At 40.4% G+C, this 22485-nt stretch overlaps 1 protein-coding gene across 2 annotated transcripts in view; it reads left to right on the top strand.

The window, feature by feature from the left end:
• The window catches only part of LOC123506285 (rhodopsin-like), a 110348-nt gene extending 93597 nt beyond the window's left edge, over nucleotides 1–16751 (top strand). The window contains exons 4-9 of one of the 2 annotated variants that reach the window (XM_045258242.1): nucleotides 1150–1280; nucleotides 3613–3758; nucleotides 4589–4667; nucleotides 14448–14628; nucleotides 15300–16194; nucleotides 16349–16751. In XM_045258242.1, the coding sequence (XP_045114177.1) occupies nucleotides 1150–1280; nucleotides 3613–3758; nucleotides 4589–4667; nucleotides 14448–14628; nucleotides 15300–16194; nucleotides 16349–16504 (1588 nt within the window). In that variant the 3' untranslated portion in view covers nucleotides 16505–16751. Of the gene's footprint in view, nucleotides 1–1149; nucleotides 1281–3612; nucleotides 3759–4588; nucleotides 4668–14447; nucleotides 14629–15299; nucleotides 16195–16345 lie in introns of both variants that reach the window. The other variant, XM_045258241.1, reaches the window with a different exon arrangement.
• The last annotated feature ends 5734 nt before the right edge of the window (nucleotides 16752–22485 follow it).

The following is a 22485-nucleotide window of genomic DNA, read 5'->3' as shown; positions in this document are numbered from 1 at the left end:
CCCCGGCGCCTACTTTCACATCCACCCTTTGCTCCACCGCTCCAGAACCTCTCACTGGCTCTCGCCACCTCTCCTTTTACCTCTGCCTCGCTGTGTATCTGACTTAACATCAACTTTTTTTTCTTTCCTTTTCTTTTTTTTTTTTTCTCTTTTACATGGGAGTTGACTTGACTCTTCCTTTCCTCTCTCTTACGTAGCAAATTACTTGGTCTATCTTTACTTAACCTTTTCTTTTCCTTTCCTCACTTTCTATGTCACAATTAAAGTTACTTATCTTACTTAACGTTTCGTGTTCTTTTCCTTTCTTATGGGATAGCTAACTGGATCTCATCTTTTTTTCCCACTCCCTCCATGTCTCAACTTGTATGACTCAACCTTACCTAACCTTTACCTTCGCTCTCTTTATACGTCACAATGCATTTCTTCTTCTTTCATGAGCAATTTACCCAAGTTAACATTACCTATTCATTTTTTTTTCTTTCCTCTCCTATGGTGCAGTTCATTCCATTCTTCTTTACTCTTTCCACTGTTATATAGCATTTAACCTAACTCAACCTCACCTGATCTTTATTTTCCCTTCTCTCTTACGTAGACACTAACTTCACAATCTCTTCTAAGCTAACAATTTTCTCTCTCTCTCTCTCTCTCTCTCTCTCTCTCTCTCTCTCTCTCTCTCTCTCTCTCTCTCTCTCTCTCACTAATGAGGTACAGGAGGTAGGTGATGGTGGTGGTGGTGGTGGTGGTGGTGTTTCCTATTCACTCTCCTCTTCCATTCTTCCATCCCTCTGTGCTCTTCCTCCTCTTTTTCCATCATTCTTACACAAGCACCGGCACCTCGTTTTTTGCTGAATGGGGCGAGTGATGAGGGTAGTGGTGGTGGTAGTGGTGATGGTGGTGGTGAGAAAATGTTTTCCTCATTCACTATAAGGCCCATATTCTAAAACACTTCCACGCCGCACCTTCACTATTTTCAGAGGGCTCTTGTTGAAGTGACACGGGTTTTTAAGGGCGTTTCTGTAATTCTAGTGGCATGTTAACAAGTTTTCTGCATTACCGGCAGGACAAATACTCTTCAGAACTCGGCTAATTGTTCCTGGGAAAGGGAAGCGTTTCTGAATATTGTGCTAACACTGGTGGTGGCATCGGCAGGTTTCGGCGGCTGAGAACACCTGCTAACACCTTCATTGTCAATCTGGCGGCGAGTGACCTGATTACCTCCGTGCTGCACTCCATGGCTGCTTATTCCTCCTTCAGACACCAGTGGTCCTTCGGAAGATTAGGTAAACATCCCTTCATGTCCCTCTTCACCTCTTATCCTCCTTTCAATCATTCCCTCATCGCTTTTTTTCTTCCCTTTTCGTCTACCTTCCTTTCTATATTTCTCTTTTAAGTTTTATTTCTTTCTCGTGTTTCCCTTAATTTTTTCCTCATTTAAATATCTCATACTTTTATCCTTCACTTCCCCATATGTTTTCCCTATTTGTTCATCCTATACTTTCTTCCTTCCTTTCTTCATCACTCTTTTAGAATAATCGTCTTTCTCCCATCCTTCATTTCTCCTTTAGATGCCATTTCTTTTCCTCTTTAGTTTATCTTAAAAGTTTTCCTTCTTTTCCTAGATCCCATTTTGTCTTTATTCCTTGTGTCACCTCTCCTCATCTTCATTTTCTTTCTTAATGTTTGTCTCCCATCTTTTGCATCTCTCTTTCTCGTATACGTGTTTAAGTATTGACAGGAATGCAGTGTGAAATGTACAACGGTGATGAGTATAGGAGAGAACAGTGAGTTTGTCCTTATGAAAGTTGATTGTTGTTTATTACAGCTGCTGGAAAACACACACACACACACACACACACACACACACACACACACACACACACACTTGATGATGCAGTGGTAACACGCTTAACTCACAATCGAGAGAGTCCGAGTTCGATTTTTAGGATAGATTAGAGGTCATTTGGGCAAGAATTCTATTGATGTGTGTTGCCTCTGTTCACCTAGCAGTGATTAGGTACCTCGTGTAAGTCGGAAGTTGTGGCTCACCACTGTGTAAGAGAAACAAACTCCGAAACAAACAAATATACACTGGATGGCCTTATCACCCCGGGGCCCAGAGGTCACTAGGCTTATCTGGCGCTATAAATAGTCGCCGCGCACCGGGCGGGATGTCAGATGCCAACGTGGGAGGGACGGGGATTGTGTAGACTTAAGATGTATGAATGTTAGTATAAGTATGTATAAGTAGGATAATATCTAGAAATGTTTAGCTCTTTACAGGCTAGCCTTCCAAATAAACCGAAATATTATTGTTATATTACACACACACACAAACACACACACACACACACACACACACACACACACACACACACACACACACACACACACACACATAACCTGTCTACAGCAGAAGTTTTCGTCAAAACTTTCTCTTAATGAACCAGCTATTATTGTGCGGAATACTATTGAGTCCAATTTTTTTTTTATTATGGAAATAGATGTTAAGTCTCTCTCTCTCTCTCTCTCTCTCTCTCTCTCTCTCTCTCTCTCTCTCTCTCGTGTCAATATATTGGTTGTTTCCCAGATTCACTCACTTTTCTGTTATTTTCTTTTATTTTTTGTTTTATCGTGTGTTTCACAACAATTTGTCTCTCTTTCCAAGCCGTCCATGTCATTTTGTGTTTTAGCGTCATTTACTTTATCTAATAGTTTACTTTTACGGTGTCTCTTCAGTTTGTACTATTGAGAACACTTTAATTTATTTCAATCTATTTTTTATCTAAAAGTGTGTGTGTGTGTGTAATTCACCTCCTCCTCCTTGGTCGTCTGCTGGTCACCCAGCCAGTCTTCTCCATTACGGGGCGAGCTCAGAGCTCATAGACCGATCTTCGGGTAGGACTGAGACCACAACACACTCCACACACCGGGAAAGCGAGGCCACAATCCCTCGAGTTACATCCCGTACCTATTTACTTCTAGGTGAACAGAGGTCACACTTGCTCATTTGCCTCGCCGCTTACCGGGACTCGAACCTGGGCCTCTCGATTGTGAGTCGAACGTGCTAACCACTACACTACGCGCGTGTGTTTCACTGTTTCTGCTGCAGTCTCTGACGAGACAGCCAGTGTGTGTGTGTGTGTGTGTGTGTGTGTGTGTGTGTGTGTGTTCTTACCTGAGGATTAACATATTTCTACGCTATCGAGATAGTTTACCAGTTTCCTTTCTTTCCCTTACATCTAAGGATATAAGTACATTAAGAATAAATAAATGACTAATAAATAAGGGAAGATGCAAGAAGCCATCGAGCCTACACTGAATTTGAGTTTTCCCGCTATAGTTTGTCCACTCTAAAATGGCTTCTGGATTTAAAACATATAGTAGCTTACGAGTATTGATAAGGTAATTGATATGATGTGAATAATACTTGTTTTCTGTTGATAAACGCACTTATTACAGGGATAGATCACGGGTTTCCTCAAGATCTGACAACCACGCATTCCCTGGGACACCATTGAAACTGAGACCCAGGAGCCACTTTAGTATATAGTATATAGACTATAATACTTCCGTCACACTGTCTCTCTCCACTGACACCTTTGGTCCCTTCAGGCTGCAGCGTGTACGGGGGCGGCGTGGGTCTGCTTGGTCTGGTGTCCATCGTGACGCTCTCCTTTATCGCAGTGGAGCGCCTCATTGTCATCAGAACCTCCTCCTCCTCCTCCAAGTGGCGCATTACCCGTCCCATCGCCAGGAAGGTATGCATCAATTGCTCTCTCTCTCTCTCTCTCTCTCTCTCTCTCTCTCTCTCTCTCTCTGTGAATGAATAAATAATAAGGCTTGGGGTGATTCATTGACTGGGAGAGACGCCAGGTCATGATTAAGGGATGAAAGCTACAAGACAAGACCACTTAATTGTCGTGTTCTGAAAGTCTCCTTGCCACACCACAGGACAAGATTGATTAAAGACCCATGTGCATTTTGTCCACTAATATTGCAAAATAAATGTTTGATTATCGCTAAAATCACAAAAAATCCGTCATCTTAAAGCCCCACCAATAACTTCCTCTTGAGCTTTTTTAGACGCACTCAAGGGAAGGAGCACAAACGTTTAAGAATATCAACACAAAAAGCCTATTGCTCTCTCTCTCTCTCTCTCTCTCTCTCTCTCTCTCTCTCTCTCTCTCTCTCTCTCTCCATGCATTCGTTTTCGTCTAACCTGAGCGACGTTCCTCCTCCTCCACCTCCTCTTCTTCCTCTCCCTCCTCCTCTTTAAGCAACTCCATTCAGTGGCCTTCTCATTGAGGCATTTGCCGTATTCGCAATGTGCATTATTTACTAGAGAGAGAGAGAGAGAGAGAGAGAGAGAGAGAGAGTGTGTGTGTGTGTGTGTGTGTGTGTGTGTGTGTGTGTGTGTGTGTGTGAAGAAAAGAGAAAAGAGAGATCCTAACTGTTTATGAATGCTATCAAACTACTATTCTTTGTTTATTTATTTCATTTTTTTCTTATCTATTTCATGTATTTATCTATTGATTTATTTTATGTCTTACCTCATCTAACATTCCTCTGTGCGTGTTCCCCTGCGTAGCTGATCCCCGCCATCTGGGTCTACTGCTGCGCCCTCTCTCTCCCACCTTTCTTCGGCTGGAGCGCTTACGTTCCTGAAGGTGAGTAACTGAGGCCGAGGGCGCCGCATACTGGAGCCTCTCGCACGTGTCACTCTCCTCGCTGTAAGTCAAGGGTCCTGCTTCCCAGAGTTACCTGTTAGTTGTAATGAAAGTAATAGCTGTACTCTCATTAAGGCCTCGCAGGTGTAGTGTATATAACGATCTCAACAAGTGACACACTGAGGGCTTCCCAACGCTCTGCTTCACACGTAACATGGCTTTAACAACTACACTTTTGCTTCTCTTCCAGGTACAATTATAGTCTTTTGGTGTATTTAGCATTTTTTTGTATTTATCCTTTACAGTTGGTTTCAGTGTTGATAAAAAAAAAAGTTGTTTCTCTGTCTGCCTTTTTTATTTAATTTGATTAAATTCTATTCAATATATATATATATATATATATATATATATATATATATATATATATATATATATATATATATCTTTTTTTTTTTTTTTTTTAGCTATTTTTTTTTAAAGCAGGGATTGGAAAAAACATCTGAACGTAGTCTTAAAAGTTTTACTTATTTTTTCAGCAGTCTTCAGTTTGTAAATATATTCGCTTCTCTCAGTTCTCTTTCTTCTTTTCTTTTTCTTTTTAAACAAATGAACTTTTTTTCTTCACATCTTTTCACGTTGGTAAATTAAGTGGCTTCTCTTTTAGTTACCTTTCTATTTTTTTTTTAAACAACAGTTAGAAGTCTTTTTTTTCCCTTGGCCAGTCTCTCATACCTATATAAGATAATTAATAAATAAATGTTGTACAGACCTTATCAGAAACATGATGAAATGTGAATTGTAATGATATGTCTGGATGTCGTCATTCAGGGAAGGTAAAAATAATAGCAAATAAACCTCCTTATTACTATATCTACATTATTATTACCAGCATTACACGGAATGAGTTCGAAACATTTCCTTCCTGCAGTTGTTGCACCGCTAAGGACATACATGTCTATGAATTTTGTCTCGTTGTACTGTCAGTGTCAGTAGGCTAAGGTTTTGTCAGATGTATCCACGCTGGAGATGCACCATTGACGCACTCACCAGTCTCCGCGCTTCATTCTTTATGTATTTCCAAATGTTGTCGTAATGTGTTTCAATCTTTCTGCTTCGACTGCATTGTATTTCATCGGCTTCAAGAATATCAACAACATACTTACCTCGAATACACGCCTTCCAATCCTCTTTCACATAGGGTCAGGCCGAGTGACTGACACACCCCGCCATAGCAATAGAGATCAAAATGCTTCCAATCATTGCAAATACTAATATGAATACGAGCATATTACTATCCATGTCATTGAAAATGAGCATAAATATTCTGTCAAAGTGTTCTTCACTCAATGCATTCGCTAATAAATGCGCTTAAAAATAAATAATGAATCTCTCTCTCTCTCTCTCTCTCTCTCTCTCTCTCTCTCTCTCTCTCTCTCTCGCTTTAGATTGACAATAAAACAATAATCACATATCGAATAATTATCCCACGAATATTGTAGTTGAAATACATAATTTTTTCCTGTACAACTGCATCGATATCATAATGCAAATAGCTAAAACCAGGAATGCCGTATTGAAATATTTCATTATTGGAATTTGTTACTGATTTGTTAAGTAATGTGTGTGTGTGTGTGTGTGTAATTCACCACGGTCGTCTGCTGGTCACCCAGCCAGTCTTCCCCATTACGGAGCGAGGTCAGAGCTCATAGACTTATCTTCGGGTAGAACTGAGACCACAACACACTCCACACACCGGGAAAGCGAGGGCACAAACCCTCCAGATACATCCCGTACCTATTTACTGCTAGGTGAACAGGGGCTACACATTAAGAGGCTTTGCTCATTTGCCTCGCCGCCTACGGGACTCGAACCCGGACTCTCTCGATTGTGAGTCGAGCGTGCTAACCATTACACTACGTGTGTGTGTGTGTGTGTGTGTGTGTGTGTGTGTGTTTCACTGTTTGATCTGCTGCAGTCTCTGACGAGACAGCCAGACGTTACCCTACGGAACGAGCTCAGAGCTCATTATTTCCGATCTTCGGATAGGCCTGAGATCAGGCACACACCACACACCGGGACAACAAGGTCACAACTCCTCGATTTGCATCCCGTACCTACATACTGCTAGGTGAACAGGGGCTACACGTGAAAGGAGACACACCCAAATATCTCCACCCGGCCGGGGAATCGAACCCCGGTCCTCTGGCTTGTGAAGCCAGCGCTCTAACCACTGAGCTACCGGGTGTGTGTGTGTGTGTGTGCGTGCAGAAAACAAACAAAAAGAAGGAATGGTAGTGAGAGATCGGAAGGGAGGGAAGAAACTGAAGTATTAAAGAGAAAGCGAAGCACAGAATTAGAGGTTAAGTCAAGTTAGGCGAGGATCAATTTAATTATAGTTAGAAAGAAAATATCTAGAGTTGAACTGCTGAGATGAGATGGATGTTTTTTCATCATTCATTAGCTCGTGTCTCAGTAAATATTCAGGGGATGAGGTGCGCGGTGTTAAGCTTTCCCTTGAGGTCTGCGAGGGCAAGGCTGGCTAATCACTTTGTTATTAGCAGGCTAGCGGGTTTCGGCCTTCTCTTGACTGCATGTTTTCCCGTGTCGGACATCGAGGCTGACAGTTCCTTAATGTTTGTTTTTCTATCCTCTCACAGTTAGACAGTAAAAGGGAATCACATAAAGATCACTCGCTTATTTCTAAATCATTTTTATTATATTTTTTTACCATTATTACATCCGATATTTAATTTCTCATTCCATTACTGTTGCATTCTCCCCTCGTTCACGCCGCCAATGTTGGCTGAGACTAAGGTACAACACACCACAACACTGTACACGCTTCATGTTGCGGGATGTCTGAGCCAAGCTCTTGGGAGGCTGTGAGCTGATAGATACGCGGAGCGGCCCCCTCCCCTCCTTTGATCTTACAAGAAACACACAAACATGAGATATACCGATGATTCTGACTGTTGTACCGTCCATTCAACCTTATAGGGTCGCTAGAATTACAATTATTTAAGTTTTCGTAGCATTATTTAATTCTAAATTCCAGGTTCAGTATCAACATGGTCACTACTGCCCATTAACTGCCGATGGATGACAAGGCCTGTTTTCCATTTTTTTCTTGCTAACAAGAGGCAGAGTAGGCAAAAATAGTCCACTGACCTTTTGATCTGACCCTCGTCCTCCCGCGAGACTCTCCCGTGCCTAATTAGTTGGCTGTAGTTCAGTTAATGTAGGGGTGCGTAGCGGTACAGTCGGTTCCCTACTTGATCAAACAATTTTCCTGCCTACGAGTATATTTCTAACAAAAGTGAAATCTGCCATCTTTTTTTGTCAGCTCTCACTGATTAGAGTTGCCTCTGACGTGCATTATAGGTCTGCCTTCTTTCTCTCCCTTTCCACATCTCTTTCCCATTCCTCCTCCCCACCCCCATTTCTTCTCATACCACCTTCAAACCCTAAGCCTCTGTCTGTGTGTGTGTGTGTGTGTGTGTGTGTGTGTGTGTGTGTGTGTAATTCATCTCGGTCGCGTGCTGGTCATCCAGCGAGTCTTCCCCATTACGGAGCGAGCTCGAGCTCATAGACCGATCTTCGGGTAGAACTGACCACATCAACACACAACACACACCGGGAAAGAGAGGCCACAACCCCTCGAGTTACATCCCGTACCTATTTACTGCTAGGTGAACAGGGGCCACACATTAAGAGGCTTGCCCATTTGCCTCGCCGCTTACCGGGACTCGAACCCGGCCCTCTCGATTGTGAGTCGAGCGTGCTAACCACTACACTACGCGGTGTGTGTGTGTGTGTGTGTGTGTGTGTGTGTGTGTGTATGATAATAATAATAATAACAGTAATAATAATAATAATAATAATAATAATAATAATAATAATAATAATAATAATAATAATAATAATAGCAATAATATTAATAATGATATACGGTTTAGTGGAATTGCAGTATGTACTGTACATCTGAAAATGTACATAGGGATGGGGGGGAGCCTCAAGAATAGTACATTAGCCTATGATTTATCTCTCGCATCATAGTGGGGATCTCACTGAGGTGGTATCGGTCCATGTGTGTGTGTGTGTGTGTGTGTGTGTGTGTGTGTGTGTGTGTCGCCTGCTGGTCACCCAGCCAGTCTTCCCCATTACGGAGCGAGCTCAGAGCTCATAGACCGATCTTCGGGTAGGACTGAGACCACATCACACACAACACACACCGGGAAAGCGAGGCCACAACCCCTCCAGTTACATCCCGTACCTATTTACTGCTAGGTGAACAGGGGCCACACATTAAGAGGCTTGCCCATTTGCCTCGTCGCTTTCCAGGACTCGAACCCGTCCTTCTCGATTGTGAGTCGAGCGTGCTAACCACTACACTACGTGGTGTGTGTGTGTGTGTGTGTGTGTGTGTGTGTGTGTGTGTGTGTGTGTGTGTGTGTGTGTGTGTGGAGAGAATAGGTACGGGATGTAACTTGAGGGGTTATGGCCTCGCTTTCCCGGTGTGTGTGTGTGTGTGTGTGTGTGTGTGTGTGTGTGTGGAGAGAGAGAGAGAGAGAGAGAGAGAGAGAGAGAGAGAGAGAGAGAGAGAGAGAGAGAGAGAGAGAGAGAAATGCAGAAACGCGTATTAGAATCTTACTTGATCACTCGCTCTATTGGCCGTGGTCTTTCATGATAATGTTTTAGTTTAGACTCACAACTCACCAGTTTATTAATCAAGCTTGAGGAGAATCCTTGGCAATCAGAAGCCAATCACACAGATTGATTCATGATTCATGAAACCATTGATACGTGAAGCTGTCCATGCAACCTTCAATTCGAGACAGTGATAAGGTTTCAAGAATAAAACAATAATGACATTATTGTATCTTGATTGTTTCCCTATCGCCTTCAGCAAGTTAACTTCTACACTCACTCAAGAACTTGCATTTACACATATTGGTATTTAGAAATGCTTTGAGTTTTTATAAGGATTATAACATGATTATTTAGGTTCTCGAAATGCAGTTTATCCATGATGATGAAGAACCCTTGTTAAACTTTACAAAATTCAAAGAAATGCTCTTGAACACCCAGTATTTTCCAATAGAATCTATCAAACTACTCTTTGATCTTGAAAATACTCGTAAAACGCAAATCTTTCTATTAAAACGTCCTCAGAATCATGAAAACATTTTTAAGATCAAAACCTCTCACTAGATCTTGAAAATAGTTTTACAGGTTCATTAACTTCCATTATAGTGTGTTAAACTATCGTTCCAGTCATGGAGAAACAATTAAAAATCTTCAGTACCTTCCATGCGTGTTGATTTGCTACAAGAATGAAGACAACGTCAAAGAAAAGAAAAAAATATATATATATATATATATATATATATATATATATATATATATATATATATATATATATATATATATATATATATAATAAGAAGAAAATAAGAATAATAAGAATAATAATAATAAAAAAAAAAATATATATATATATATATATATATATATATATATATATATATATATATATATATATATATATATATATATATATATATATATATATATATATATATATATATATATATATATATATATATATATATATATATATATATATATATATATATATATATATATATATATATATATATATATATATATATATATATATATATATATATATATATATATATATATATATATATATATATATATATATATATATATATATATATATATATATATATATATATATATATATATATATATATATATATATATATATATATATATATATATATATATATAATTTTTTTTTCTTTTTCTTTGATGTTGTCTTCATTCTTGTAGCAAATCAACACGCATGGAAGGTACTGAAGATTTTTAATTGTTTCTCCATGACTGGAACGATAGTTTAACACACTATAATGGAAGTTAATGAACCTGTAAAACTATTTTCAAGATCTAGTGAGAGGTTTTGATCTTAAAAATGTTTTCATGATTCTGAGGACGTTTTAATAGAAAGATTTGCGTTTTACGAGTATTTTCAAGATCAAAGAGTAGTTTGATAGATTCTATTTGAAAACACTGGGTGTTCAAGAGCATTTCTTTGAATTTTGTAAAGTTTAACAAGGGTTCTTCATCATCATGGAGAAACATATATATATATATATATATATATATATATATATATATATATATATATATATATATATATATATATATATATATATATATATATATATATATATATATATATATATATATATATATATATATATATATATATATATATATATATATATATATATATATATATATATATATATATATATATATATATATATATATATATATATATATATATATATATATATATATATATATATATATATATATATATATATATATATATATATATATATATATATATATATATATATATATATATATATATATATATATATATATATATATATATATATATATATATATATATATATATATATATATATATATATATATATATATATATATATATATATATATATATATATATATATATATATATATATATCACTGTGGGCTGCATATGGCACAAGAGATAGATAAGGATGTGTTTTATTGTAACGTAGTACATGGCAACGTAGGAAGTGAGGTTTGTGATGTAATGTATCGATATGCTTCTTGTGAGTTGCATTGTATTGCAGGGACGATTTTCAATTTCCGGGGACAATGTAGAGAGTCCAATCTCGTGTGGCCTTGGCTCTGGTGCCTAGGGATCTATTGGGCACGACTTTCTGACAGGCCTCCTCTCCCTTCCTTTCTGTCCGCCCTACAACAATTGCAGCTCCCCTCTCCTCCCTCACGCTGGGAATCAATACATAAAATATGGATTTGTACGAGTTCGTTGTTTTATTCCGCGGATAGAATTCTCTCTCTCTCTCTCTCTCTCTCTCTCTCTCTCTCTCTCTCTCTCTCTCTCTCTCTTATAATAACCAATTAATTCGTGTTCCTTTTTATCCCCTCTACGTTGTTTGGCCAAACTTTTATTTTCCCTTCTATTTGTCTTTACATTCCTGGAGGCTTTATGATTATAAAACGTAAAAATATTCCTATCTTGCTTATTGATGCATTCACTCATTGTTTACTCAAAGAAAGATCTTGCATCGTGATATGTACACTGGACGTAGTATGAAACAGTCTGCTCCCATAAAGGCAGGTTTCATGGGCTACTTAAATATTTTTAACAGGATCTTATGGGTTAGGACTTTTCCGTGACTATGCAGAATATTTCTTCGGCTACCGATATAATCATGAAAATATAATGGAACACATCCATAACTTCAACTAGAGTCTGTTAAGAAAAAAAAAGTAGGATTCTTAGTGAATTATTACAAATCTTCAAACATTCTGAAACATCCAAATAGTTTTCATTACAGCTCTTAAAACTGTGTGGTATTTCTTAGACTATGTATACTCAGTCATGAAAACATTGAAAGCTACAGTACAATAACTTCCACTCGAAGCTCTTACAAGTTGTGAAGATAAGACTCAGAACTGTTTGACAATGCAAGGCTTTGAAAATTACACAGGCTGAGAGGGTGACGCGTCGGAAAAACCTCACGATGATTAGTTTAATGATAACCACTAGAAACAAGCATAGGAAACGAGAGAGAGAGAGAGAGAGAGAGAGAGAGAGAGAGAGAGAGAGAGAGAGAGATTATTACTTTATGTTTTTATTACTACTAATATACAAATATATTTTATGTTCTATTTGTTATGATAGTGACAAATAAAGGAAAGTCACCTATGGGCAAACAGATCTGATGGGAAAAATATATAGTAAAATGTAAGTATTTCTGAGCATTGTCTTCTTCCTTTATGTGGAGAATGGAGTAGGAGGAGGAGAGGAAATGGGAGGGGAAAAAAAGAAGATCGAGACAGATTTAGGTTGGGAGAAATTAAATAGGTAGAGAAAGGGAAGGCATTAGAGGCTGTTAATTATGCTGTCATGTTGTAATCTGCCAGGGTGCGAGGACACCTGAGCGAAGCAAAATGAAATATTGCACGGAAGTGATATGTTTCCTTACAGTCATTTCCAATTAGCGAGAAAGACCACTGAGCAGTACATGATGCAGGAAAAGAACGCTTACTTTGAACCACAAAAATACATAACGGTATTAAAAGAGGGAAAAAATACACGCCTACACACACACACACACACACACACACACACACACACACACACACACACACACACACACACACACACACACACACACACACACACACACACACACACACAATTTATTCAATTTAATTCAATTATTTATTGACCCCAAAATCGTGGATTACATATAACTGGTTCAGCCGATCTTGGGAACCACAACAATAATATAATTTGGAAAACTTGAGACTTAATTGCCGTCCAATACGAAAAACTTTACTATCATACAAAACATTGTAGCTCTTGAACTTAAAACAGAAAAAGTCACTAACTATTTATGCAAATTGATATAACGACTCGTATAACCAACCATATCACCTTCAAAATCTCAGAACATTCAGCATAAAAACCACACAAACAAGTACTAACCAATACCTGTCAGATACAACTTTCTATGAGCAAATAACCATGACAAGAACACATATTAAATTATAAACTCAAAACTCATAAAAAACAATAAGAAATACTCGTAAATAAAAAAGGTAAAGAACAAATGCATGAAGAACAGAGAGAGAGAGAGAGAGAGAGAGAGAGAGAGAGAGAGAGAGAGAGAGAGAGAGAGAATGGGGATAAAGGCCAAGGGGGGACAACAAGCCTTAATCATGATGTTCAAAGTGGTAGGGGGAGTGGAACGAATGGATAAAGAGGATTTGCTGATGAGAAATGATGGAAGTAGATGGAAGCATGAAGGCCAACCAGGCTACGAAGATTGGCGTGAATAACTCCACGGGGGAAGTTTTCTCAGACATTGGGGTTTCTTCCTCCACTTATTATTGTAGAACTTTCCAGGAGTCCGTTTATGAAGGACATCCTAATATGTGCACCGAAGAAAAATGTATATACCAGTTAAACGCCACAGAAGAAAATAACAAACCCCAAAAGAATTCATTTAACATAAAATTTTAAAGGAAAACTAAATTAGAAAAATAGTAGTAAAAAAGATTCTCAATGAAAATCATTAAATAGAAATTAACAGAGACTACAATTGTTCAAAAATATACTTCATAAGAGAGAGAGAGAGAGAGAGAGAGAGAGAGAGAGAGAGAGAGAGAGAGAGAGAGAGAGAGAGAGAGAGAGAAAAAAAATAATTAACTGTGTGTGTATGTGTGTGTGTGTGTGTGTGTGTGTGTGTGTGTGTATCCTAGTAGGTACTAGGATAGATGCATATATAGGAAAATAAACACACCGACAAATAGATGTACAGAATGATGTTTGTGTTTCGGAGAGATTTTTTTATTTATTTATTTTTTTTATTTATACCATGAGGGCTTTTCACGGGAGTTTACGGGCTAAAGGAGATACTTATTGGGGTACCTCTTATCTCAAAGCCCACCCGCTAGGAAACCGTTGCCCCGAGTAAGGAACCCCAACCTACACTCGGACCGTGAACAGGATTCGAACCCGTGGGCTTGGAGACCCCTCGGACCCCAACGCACGCATGGTTCCACTGTACCACGGCGGCCCCAATTCAAAGCATCATTATATCCTGCAGGAGAGATTGGCGAAGACATCGTAATAACTGTCCCACTTTGTCTCCTCAGGCCTAATGACATCATGTTCGTGGGACTACATCAGCAGGGACAGCAGCAACCGCGCCTATTACGTGTACCTGCTGGTGGGAGGCTTTGTGCTGCCCGTCACCATCATTACTTGCTGTTACACATATATCCTGCTGGCACTCTTCCGCCACTCGCGCCTTTTGCTGGCCCATGTGCCCTCCAGGTGAGTGATTACACACACACACACACACACACACACACGCGTAGTGTAGTGGTTAGTACGCTCGACTCACAATTGAGTGGGCCGGGTTCGAGTCACGGTGAGCGGCGAGGCAAATGGGCAAGTCTCTTAATGTGTAGCCCCTGTTCACCTAGCAATAAATAGGTACTGGATGTAACTCGAGGGGTTGTGGCCTCGCTTTCCCGGTGTGTGTTGTGTGTTGATGTGGTCTCAGTCCTACCCGAAGATCGGTCTATGAGCTCTGAGCTCGCTCCGTAATGGGGAAGACTGGTTGGGTGGCCAGCAGGCGACCGAGGTGAATTACACACACACACACACACACACACACACACACACACACACACACACACAGATGACCGGGGTTCGATTCCCCGGCCGTGAGGAGATATTTGGGTGTGTCTCCTTTCACGTGTAGCCCCTGTTCACCTAGCAGTGATTAGGTACGGGATGTAAATCGAGGAGTTGTGACCTTGTTGTCCCGGTGTGTGGTGTGTGCCTGGTCTCAGACCTATCCGAAGATCGGAAATAATGAGCTCTGAGCTCGTTCCGTAGGGTAACGTCTGGCTGTCTCGTCAGAGACTGCAGCAGATCAAACAGTGAATTATACACACACACACATTACTCATTGTTCCCCACCCTCTCTCTCCTAACAGATCTACCTCTGCTCGTCGGACAGACCTCCGGACTGCCCAGATGGTGCTGACACTCATCCTTCTCTTCACCATCAGCTGGAGTCCTTACGCCACCGTGAGCTTCATCGGACAGTTCGGAGACGTGCGGCTATTGACGCCCTGGGTGTCAGCCTTGCCGGCACTCTTTGCTAAGGCCTCGGTCATCTACAACCCCATCGTGTACGGCATGAGCCACCCTCACTTCCGCTCTTCTTTGCAGCATCTCTTCTCCAGTGTCACCTCCACACACCAACACGTACACTACAAAGCCTCAACTGCCGCGCGTCATGTCTCCGTCAACTCAGTCCTGGCGCTGCCGGAGGACTCCCAGTATCGCCCGTGGCAGTCTGATGTCTCTCCCTCATCGCGATGTCCCACTGGGTTCACTCCTAGAGGGCACTCCATGGGGCCGACACCAAACGAGGAGTCATGGACGTGCTTGCTGATGCCAGATCTCACCACGCCAGCCACCGGGGACGTCGCCAACCTGTCAGAGCCAGACCTGCTGAGGCACGACGATCGTATCATCCCAGCGCATCTCGTCACCTTTGCCGCCTACCACCGGGAAAAGAGACGTTTCCTTCGCTCTGCTCTCTTTTGCTCCGAGTCGTCACTAGAGCGCTACGACAGACGTCCCACTCCACAGCGGCCAAGGCACACTTACGTAGGCGGCGGAGGGGGACTGCTACCCACCACTACACCCAACTGCGTGCTGGAGCAGACAGGGCCTGGCACCTGGGATCATATGGCACTCCTTGCTCCCTCGCTGCCCCTCAATAATGATTCCATGTCAATAGGTTCAGCCTCTCCTGAAACTCCACGAACGCGCCCTACGACCTACTGCCGGAGCCCCAAACTGGCACACTCCAAGTTTGTGGTGAGTTGACGAGTATACCTATCAAATGAATATACAATGAAATACTACGTTAATGACGGCTGCTCATAGTATTGTTTTCATACTGGTAACACACTAATAAATGTGTGTGTGTGTGTGTGTGTGTGTGTGTGTGTGTGTGTGTGTCTCCCAGCAGACCAAGAAGACCAAACGACACTCAAACTGTTGCCAGTGTGCCGCCGGGGAGCTGGCCCAGACCGTCACAGTAGCCACCATGAACAACAACCGTCGCCGTTCCTCCACCATTCACGTGTGTCTGCGGGGCAACCTGCACCAGTACGTGGATGTGTAGCCTTTAGGACGCTGCTGAGAACTTCATAGTGTGATGTATTGCGTCCTACCATTACACAAAGTAGTGCACACGGATGGGAGGCAGTTGGATACTGAAACTTGATTCTTGTATTCACTACGCCATTATCAACACTATTCCAAGAGGATGAACTCTGGTAACCCCACATCTTTAGAGCGTACTAAAGCCCCATCTGTAAAGAGCGGCAAAGCCTTATCTCCATCTATTAAAGTTCCGTATAGTATTTTTCTAGACTAGATCATTCAGTCCAGCAGGCATGTCATATGGTAGACACTATTGGGTTTTATTCGTACTGGAAGGCAAGGATGTACGTGCAGTTAAGAAGAGTTGACACGCTCGTTATATTGCTAACAAACCTAACGGCTAGAATTGTCACTCTGTTCTACAAGATTTACGAGATAATTTCATGGTATTTTCCTAATAATTAATTGACTCGTATTCAGTCTACTATGGTGGAAGCGTGATACTCTGGAGTGAGTGAGTGATTGGTGTTAGGCCGCTACAGCCAAGGTCATACGAGTATGGCGCAGTGTGATACTCTGGAACCGCATGCTCAGATGTTTCGGTGTCTTACCTCAACTGTATTAACAAGCTGTTTTTTTATTTTTTTTTATGGATGTTTTTGACTATACTAATGTTACTTTAACATGAATGGCAAACACACCAACACAAACTATGAATCAAACAGAACAATTTTCTTTCACACACACACACACACACACACACACACACACACACACACACACACACACCGCGTAGTGTAGTGGTTAGCACGCTCGGCTCACAACCGAGAGGGTCCGGGTTCGAATCCCGGAAAGCAGCGAGGCAAATGGGCAAGCCTCTTAATGTGCAGCCCTGTTCACCTAGCAGTAAATAGGTACGGGATGTAACTCGAGGGGGGGTGTGGCCTCGCTTTCCCGGTGTGTGGAGTGTGTTGTGGTCTCAATCCTACCCGAAGATCGGTCTATGAGCTCTGAGCTCGCTCCGTAATGGAAAAGGCTGGCTAAGTGACCAGCAGACGACCGTGGTGGTGAATTACACACACACACACACACACACACACACACATACACACACACGCCCGGTAGCTCAGTGGTTAGAGCGCTGGCTTCACAAGCCAGAGGACCGGGGTTCGATTCCCCGGCCGGGTGGAGATATTTGAGTGTGTCTCCTTTCACGTGTAGCCCCTGTTCATCTAGCAGTGAGTAGGTGCGGGATGTAAATCGAGGAGTTGTGACCTTGTTGTCCCGGTGTGTGGTGTGTGCCTGGTCTCAGGCCTATCCGAAGATCGGAAATAATGAGCTCTGAGCTCGTTCCGTAGGGTAACGTCTGGCTGTCTCGTCAGAGACTGCAGCAGATCAAACAGTGAATCACACACACACACACACACACACACACACACACACACACACACATCTTCCCAACTGGAAGTTTTGAACCTTTAATCACGTTATCAACTGCTCCTGCGTACGATGACGATAAAGCTGGAACAGGGAGTGAGAGGATAGGGGCAGCATTCAGTCATTCAGCAGTAGGCCAGTCATCGGTTTGTCTTGAGACCATGTGTGTAGCAGACAGTCAAGCAGTTCGTGAATTCTTCCCTCGAGGTAGAGTTATTGTTGTTTCTGCCATTTGTTTGTAATTATCACGCTTGAATATACACCAGTTAATTGATGTGTCTGCATGTGCGCTCTGATACGATCATAAGTATTAAGCATGGTACTAAAAATACAAGAAGCCTACACATGGCAGTCCGTGGCATAAAATGTGCTTGCTCGCATAACTCTTATTTGCTACTTTACTGTTTTAGTTTTTAATTTACTACACTCTAGGAGTCTGATTACTAAGTGCATAAATTCTAGCCATCTATAACCCTTTATGAAAATAGCGTTTACTACTTACAATTATCTTTTTGATTTTAAGAGATTCTTAGGTATCAAACGGCAGCACCAGTTTGGCTTGATTAGTTGCACAAGTTTATCAGATGGTGACCAAATACCTAGTCTAAATTTAAAACTTGATTGAAACTTTCGATTAAGAAGATAATTAATTTATTTGATTACTTCAACTTTCTCCTATCAACTAAACAATTTTACTACTGGGTATATTCCAGTCGTTTACAACTCTGTCTGATAATCAGCGTCTATATCCCTTTTAAATTTCTGTCGATATAAAGAGAAACTTGGATATCAGACAGCAGCTCTAGTTAGACTTGCTATCAATTACACATCATGTAATGTTCATGTGGTTCCCTCTGATAAACGATCCAGACGAGCTAACAAGTGAGCTAATGTTTCGTCTTGTGTGTCCTAAAATTCACGTTTTATGTGATGTTTTGAATTAGAGATTTATGAAAACATCTTTCAATCTCCTGATGACTTCCACTCGAATCTGTTACAAATGGATAAGACGACGATTCCTGTGATCTAGAATGATAATAAGAGTTGATATTCAATGGTGATAAAGATAATGATATTGAAGTACGGCATGCGTGTGTGTGTGTGTGTGTGTGTGTGTGTGTGTGTGTGTGTGTGTGTGTGTGTGTGTGTGTGTGTGTGTGTGTGTGTGTGTGTGTATGTGTGTGTGTGTGTGTTTTATGCTGCAAAACATTTTCTGAATCACTAAATACCAACAAATGCATTTTATGGGAAATATCATTGTTTCATAACAAAACGTCCCCTATTTCAGCTTACACACACACACACACACACACACTCACACACACGCCCGGTAGCTCAGTGGTTAGAGCACTGGCTTCACAAGCCAGAGGACCGGGGTTCGATTCCCCGGCCGGGTGGAGATATTTGGGTGTGTTTCCTTTGACGTGTAGCCCCTGTTCACCTAGCAGTGAGTAGGTACGGGATGTAAATCTAGGAGTTGTGACCTTGTTGTCCCGGTGTGTGTTGTGTGCTTGGTCTCAGGCCTATCCGAAGATCGGAAATAATGAGCTCTGAGCTCGTTCCGTAGGGTAACGTCTGGCTGTCTCGTCAGAGACTGCAGCAGATCAAACAGTGAAACCACACACATACACACACACACACACACACACACACACGCACGTAAACACAAAGATCAAAGTCAGAACTTCCATTATTTTGATGTTTTGGTAAGCAATACAAGTCTTTCATGTTATATTTTAGACTGAAAACCTTTTTGTTTTTGCTATCACTGTAACCTTGACAGGTCAGCCTCCAATTGTTTGAATCAAAGAGTAATGAAATATAATTCATGCCGGAAATTACTCCCAGTTCACATAAACGTTTTGTATGGTGTGGCTTATCCTGTAGAACCTAACGTTGCTTTGGTCAAATGTCAAACGAGTTTGAGGTTCATATTGTCTTGCATTACGGTGCCATGTGTGTGACATGTAACAATTACATTCAACCCATTGATTGATCTATTGACTGCAGTAAATGTTTTGGCGCTTTCAGAGGTGTTTTGTAATTTTAGAAGTTATTTTACTCATACATGTGGTAATTACTTGGCTTTTCATGAGTGTTTTCATTATTGTATATTTGGTTTTCCCAGAATTCCTAATCAATGTGCATAAACAGCTATGAGAGCAGCTTGGTCATTAGTAGTTTTTGAAAATAATCTTGCGAGAGAACAGTGCATCAAAATGCTACAGTATAAACAATCAAGTGAAGAAAGTATGAATACATAAAAAATTCAGATTATCACATGATAACAGCGAGGAACATCCTCTCCCTCTATCCTCTTTTGTTCGACCAGGGGTTCTCAACCAGGGGTTTGTGAACCCCCAGGGGTTCACAAGAAGACTTAGTTAGATGGCTGATCTAATAATATGCTTTGCATTACCATTGCATATTAACTTAGTGTCAGCCACTAAATTAACATTCCAGAGGTGCTTAGATGGCTGATCTAGTAATATCCTTCGCAGTACCATCGCATATTGAGTTAGTGTAAGTCACTAAATTAACATTCTTTTCGATGTCAGATTACTAGTGGGGGGGTTTGGGTAGATGGTCTTATAACACAGGGGGTTCTTAAATAGAAAACCGTTAGAAGAAGGTTCAAACACAGTCTGCTCTGGTTACTGTGAATAATGAACGTTTACTGTCCCCTAGCGGAAGGGTATAAGGTGTGTGTAAGCCCATAGACTTACCTATAGTTTGGTTTGTGTCAGCTCTTATGCCTTCTCTAGATCAACATCTGAAGGCCACGAATACACCACGTGACCAAGATTGGATTGTTGCAAATATGCCTTTGCCTCTTGTCTCGGTGCTTTTACGCATCTACCTGTTTGGATGTTTTAAAGTGCAGTATCAAGCAGTAACAGACTTGTAGATTCTCACTAGGCCGTTCGATTTACCCGTTCGATTTACTACTTTAACTACTCTACTAAAGGAACTACCTTAAGAATAAAGAAAGAACGAGAACAAGTTAAGGTATAAAGTAGAGATAAGTGCAATTTGGTGTTATGAATGCTTTTTTTTTTTTTTATAGAGCCCTGAAGCGCAGCGCTTCCTGAACTCTCGCATTCTCCACAGATTCTTACCTTAGCTATTTCAACAGTCTCTATTAGCAAATATTGTGCAGGAAAAAACACTGAGTATCCGAGCAATCATCACAGTGACCTTTGAAAATCATTTTAGAACGGGGCGTTTCTGAATACGAGGCCTATTTCCTCTTCCTGGTCTTTCATACTCCACTCTGGAGTGTTCTGTTAATCATGCTTACGCTACGCATGTAACATTAAAGCCCACGCCTGTATCTTACACCATATATTCTTCATGAAGGTGTCGCTGTGGAGAAATTGTGTCGCCTCAATCAAGTGTTGTTGCTTAAAGATATTTGATTGCAAGGCGGTGGTTACATTTTACCGAAAGTGGCGGAGAGTACAACGTATTCAGCTGTAAAAAACTTAAAGGGAAGCATTGGGGCTACTGGTGACTCTGATTGGTTTAAATTTAATCAAGTAACCATGTACAAAATGGATAACAGTGTTACAATGATATCGTGGAAAGTGGACGGCGGCCAAGGTGGCGGTCTGCTTGGATCATAGGCCTGGCCATTCCTACTCACTGACGGAAACCAGAGACCAGAGTCTAACAAGGAATCACGCTGCGGTAGATCCACATACTCATAATCATGTATCAACTGTCAAGTACTACCATGCGCTGGAACATTCTTCAAGTAAACTGATATTCATGAGTGTAAAATTGTTCATCTAATACAAGAAGCACTCAGTGTAGTTGTTTCTAATTGTTCTAGACAGAATATCATTGATTTGATTCGAGACTCCTTGTATTTTATCAGTGTCAATTGTTCCCGTTGCAAGAACAGCACTATGTGGATATTATAATATTTTGATAATATTGGAACATTTATGGAGTGAAATGAAAACGTTACATTTTACCGAGAAAACACTCCACGTATCAGAAACAATATCAACTTTACTGGAATAATAACTATATAATCAAGAATTGCATCGCTAAATACCTGAATAGAAGCAACCACGCTGGAAATCTATGACGGTACTACTGTGTGTGCGATTCGTTTATATAATTGATGTTTGAACATACGTAGGCATGTTGGGTGTGAAAATTTAGAATAAGGTTGAATAGAAGTGTATATGAATGTCTGAGATGTAATGCGGTTGAACACTGAGGCGAGATGCGAGTTCTTTATTGTGTCGGATTGAATTGAATATTCAGTTATTTCCCAATCCCACACACATTACATTACATTTGTTAGTAGATCAGTCACTATCTGCCGTAAAACAAAATAAATTGCAAGAAACCAGTAGGTTTTATAAAACATGCATAAAGATGCTGATATATCATATTTATCCATTAATTTGTTTGATCTCATCATTTATTTTTTCTCATCATAAAAGCACTTATTCTGTAATATCAACATGATTATTGAATCAATTCTGGAAATGTATTATCCTGTTTCAGATTATGTATTTTATACCTATCAGTCGTTTCCTATTCTAT

Source organism: Portunus trituberculatus, chromosome 19 (assembly GCF_017591435.1).
Source record: "Portunus trituberculatus isolate SZX2019 chromosome 19, ASM1759143v1, whole genome shotgun sequence".
NCBI lineage: Eukaryota > Metazoa > Arthropoda > Malacostraca > Decapoda > Portunidae > Portunus > Portunus trituberculatus.
This window is presented reverse-complemented; position numbering and strand designations above follow the sequence as displayed.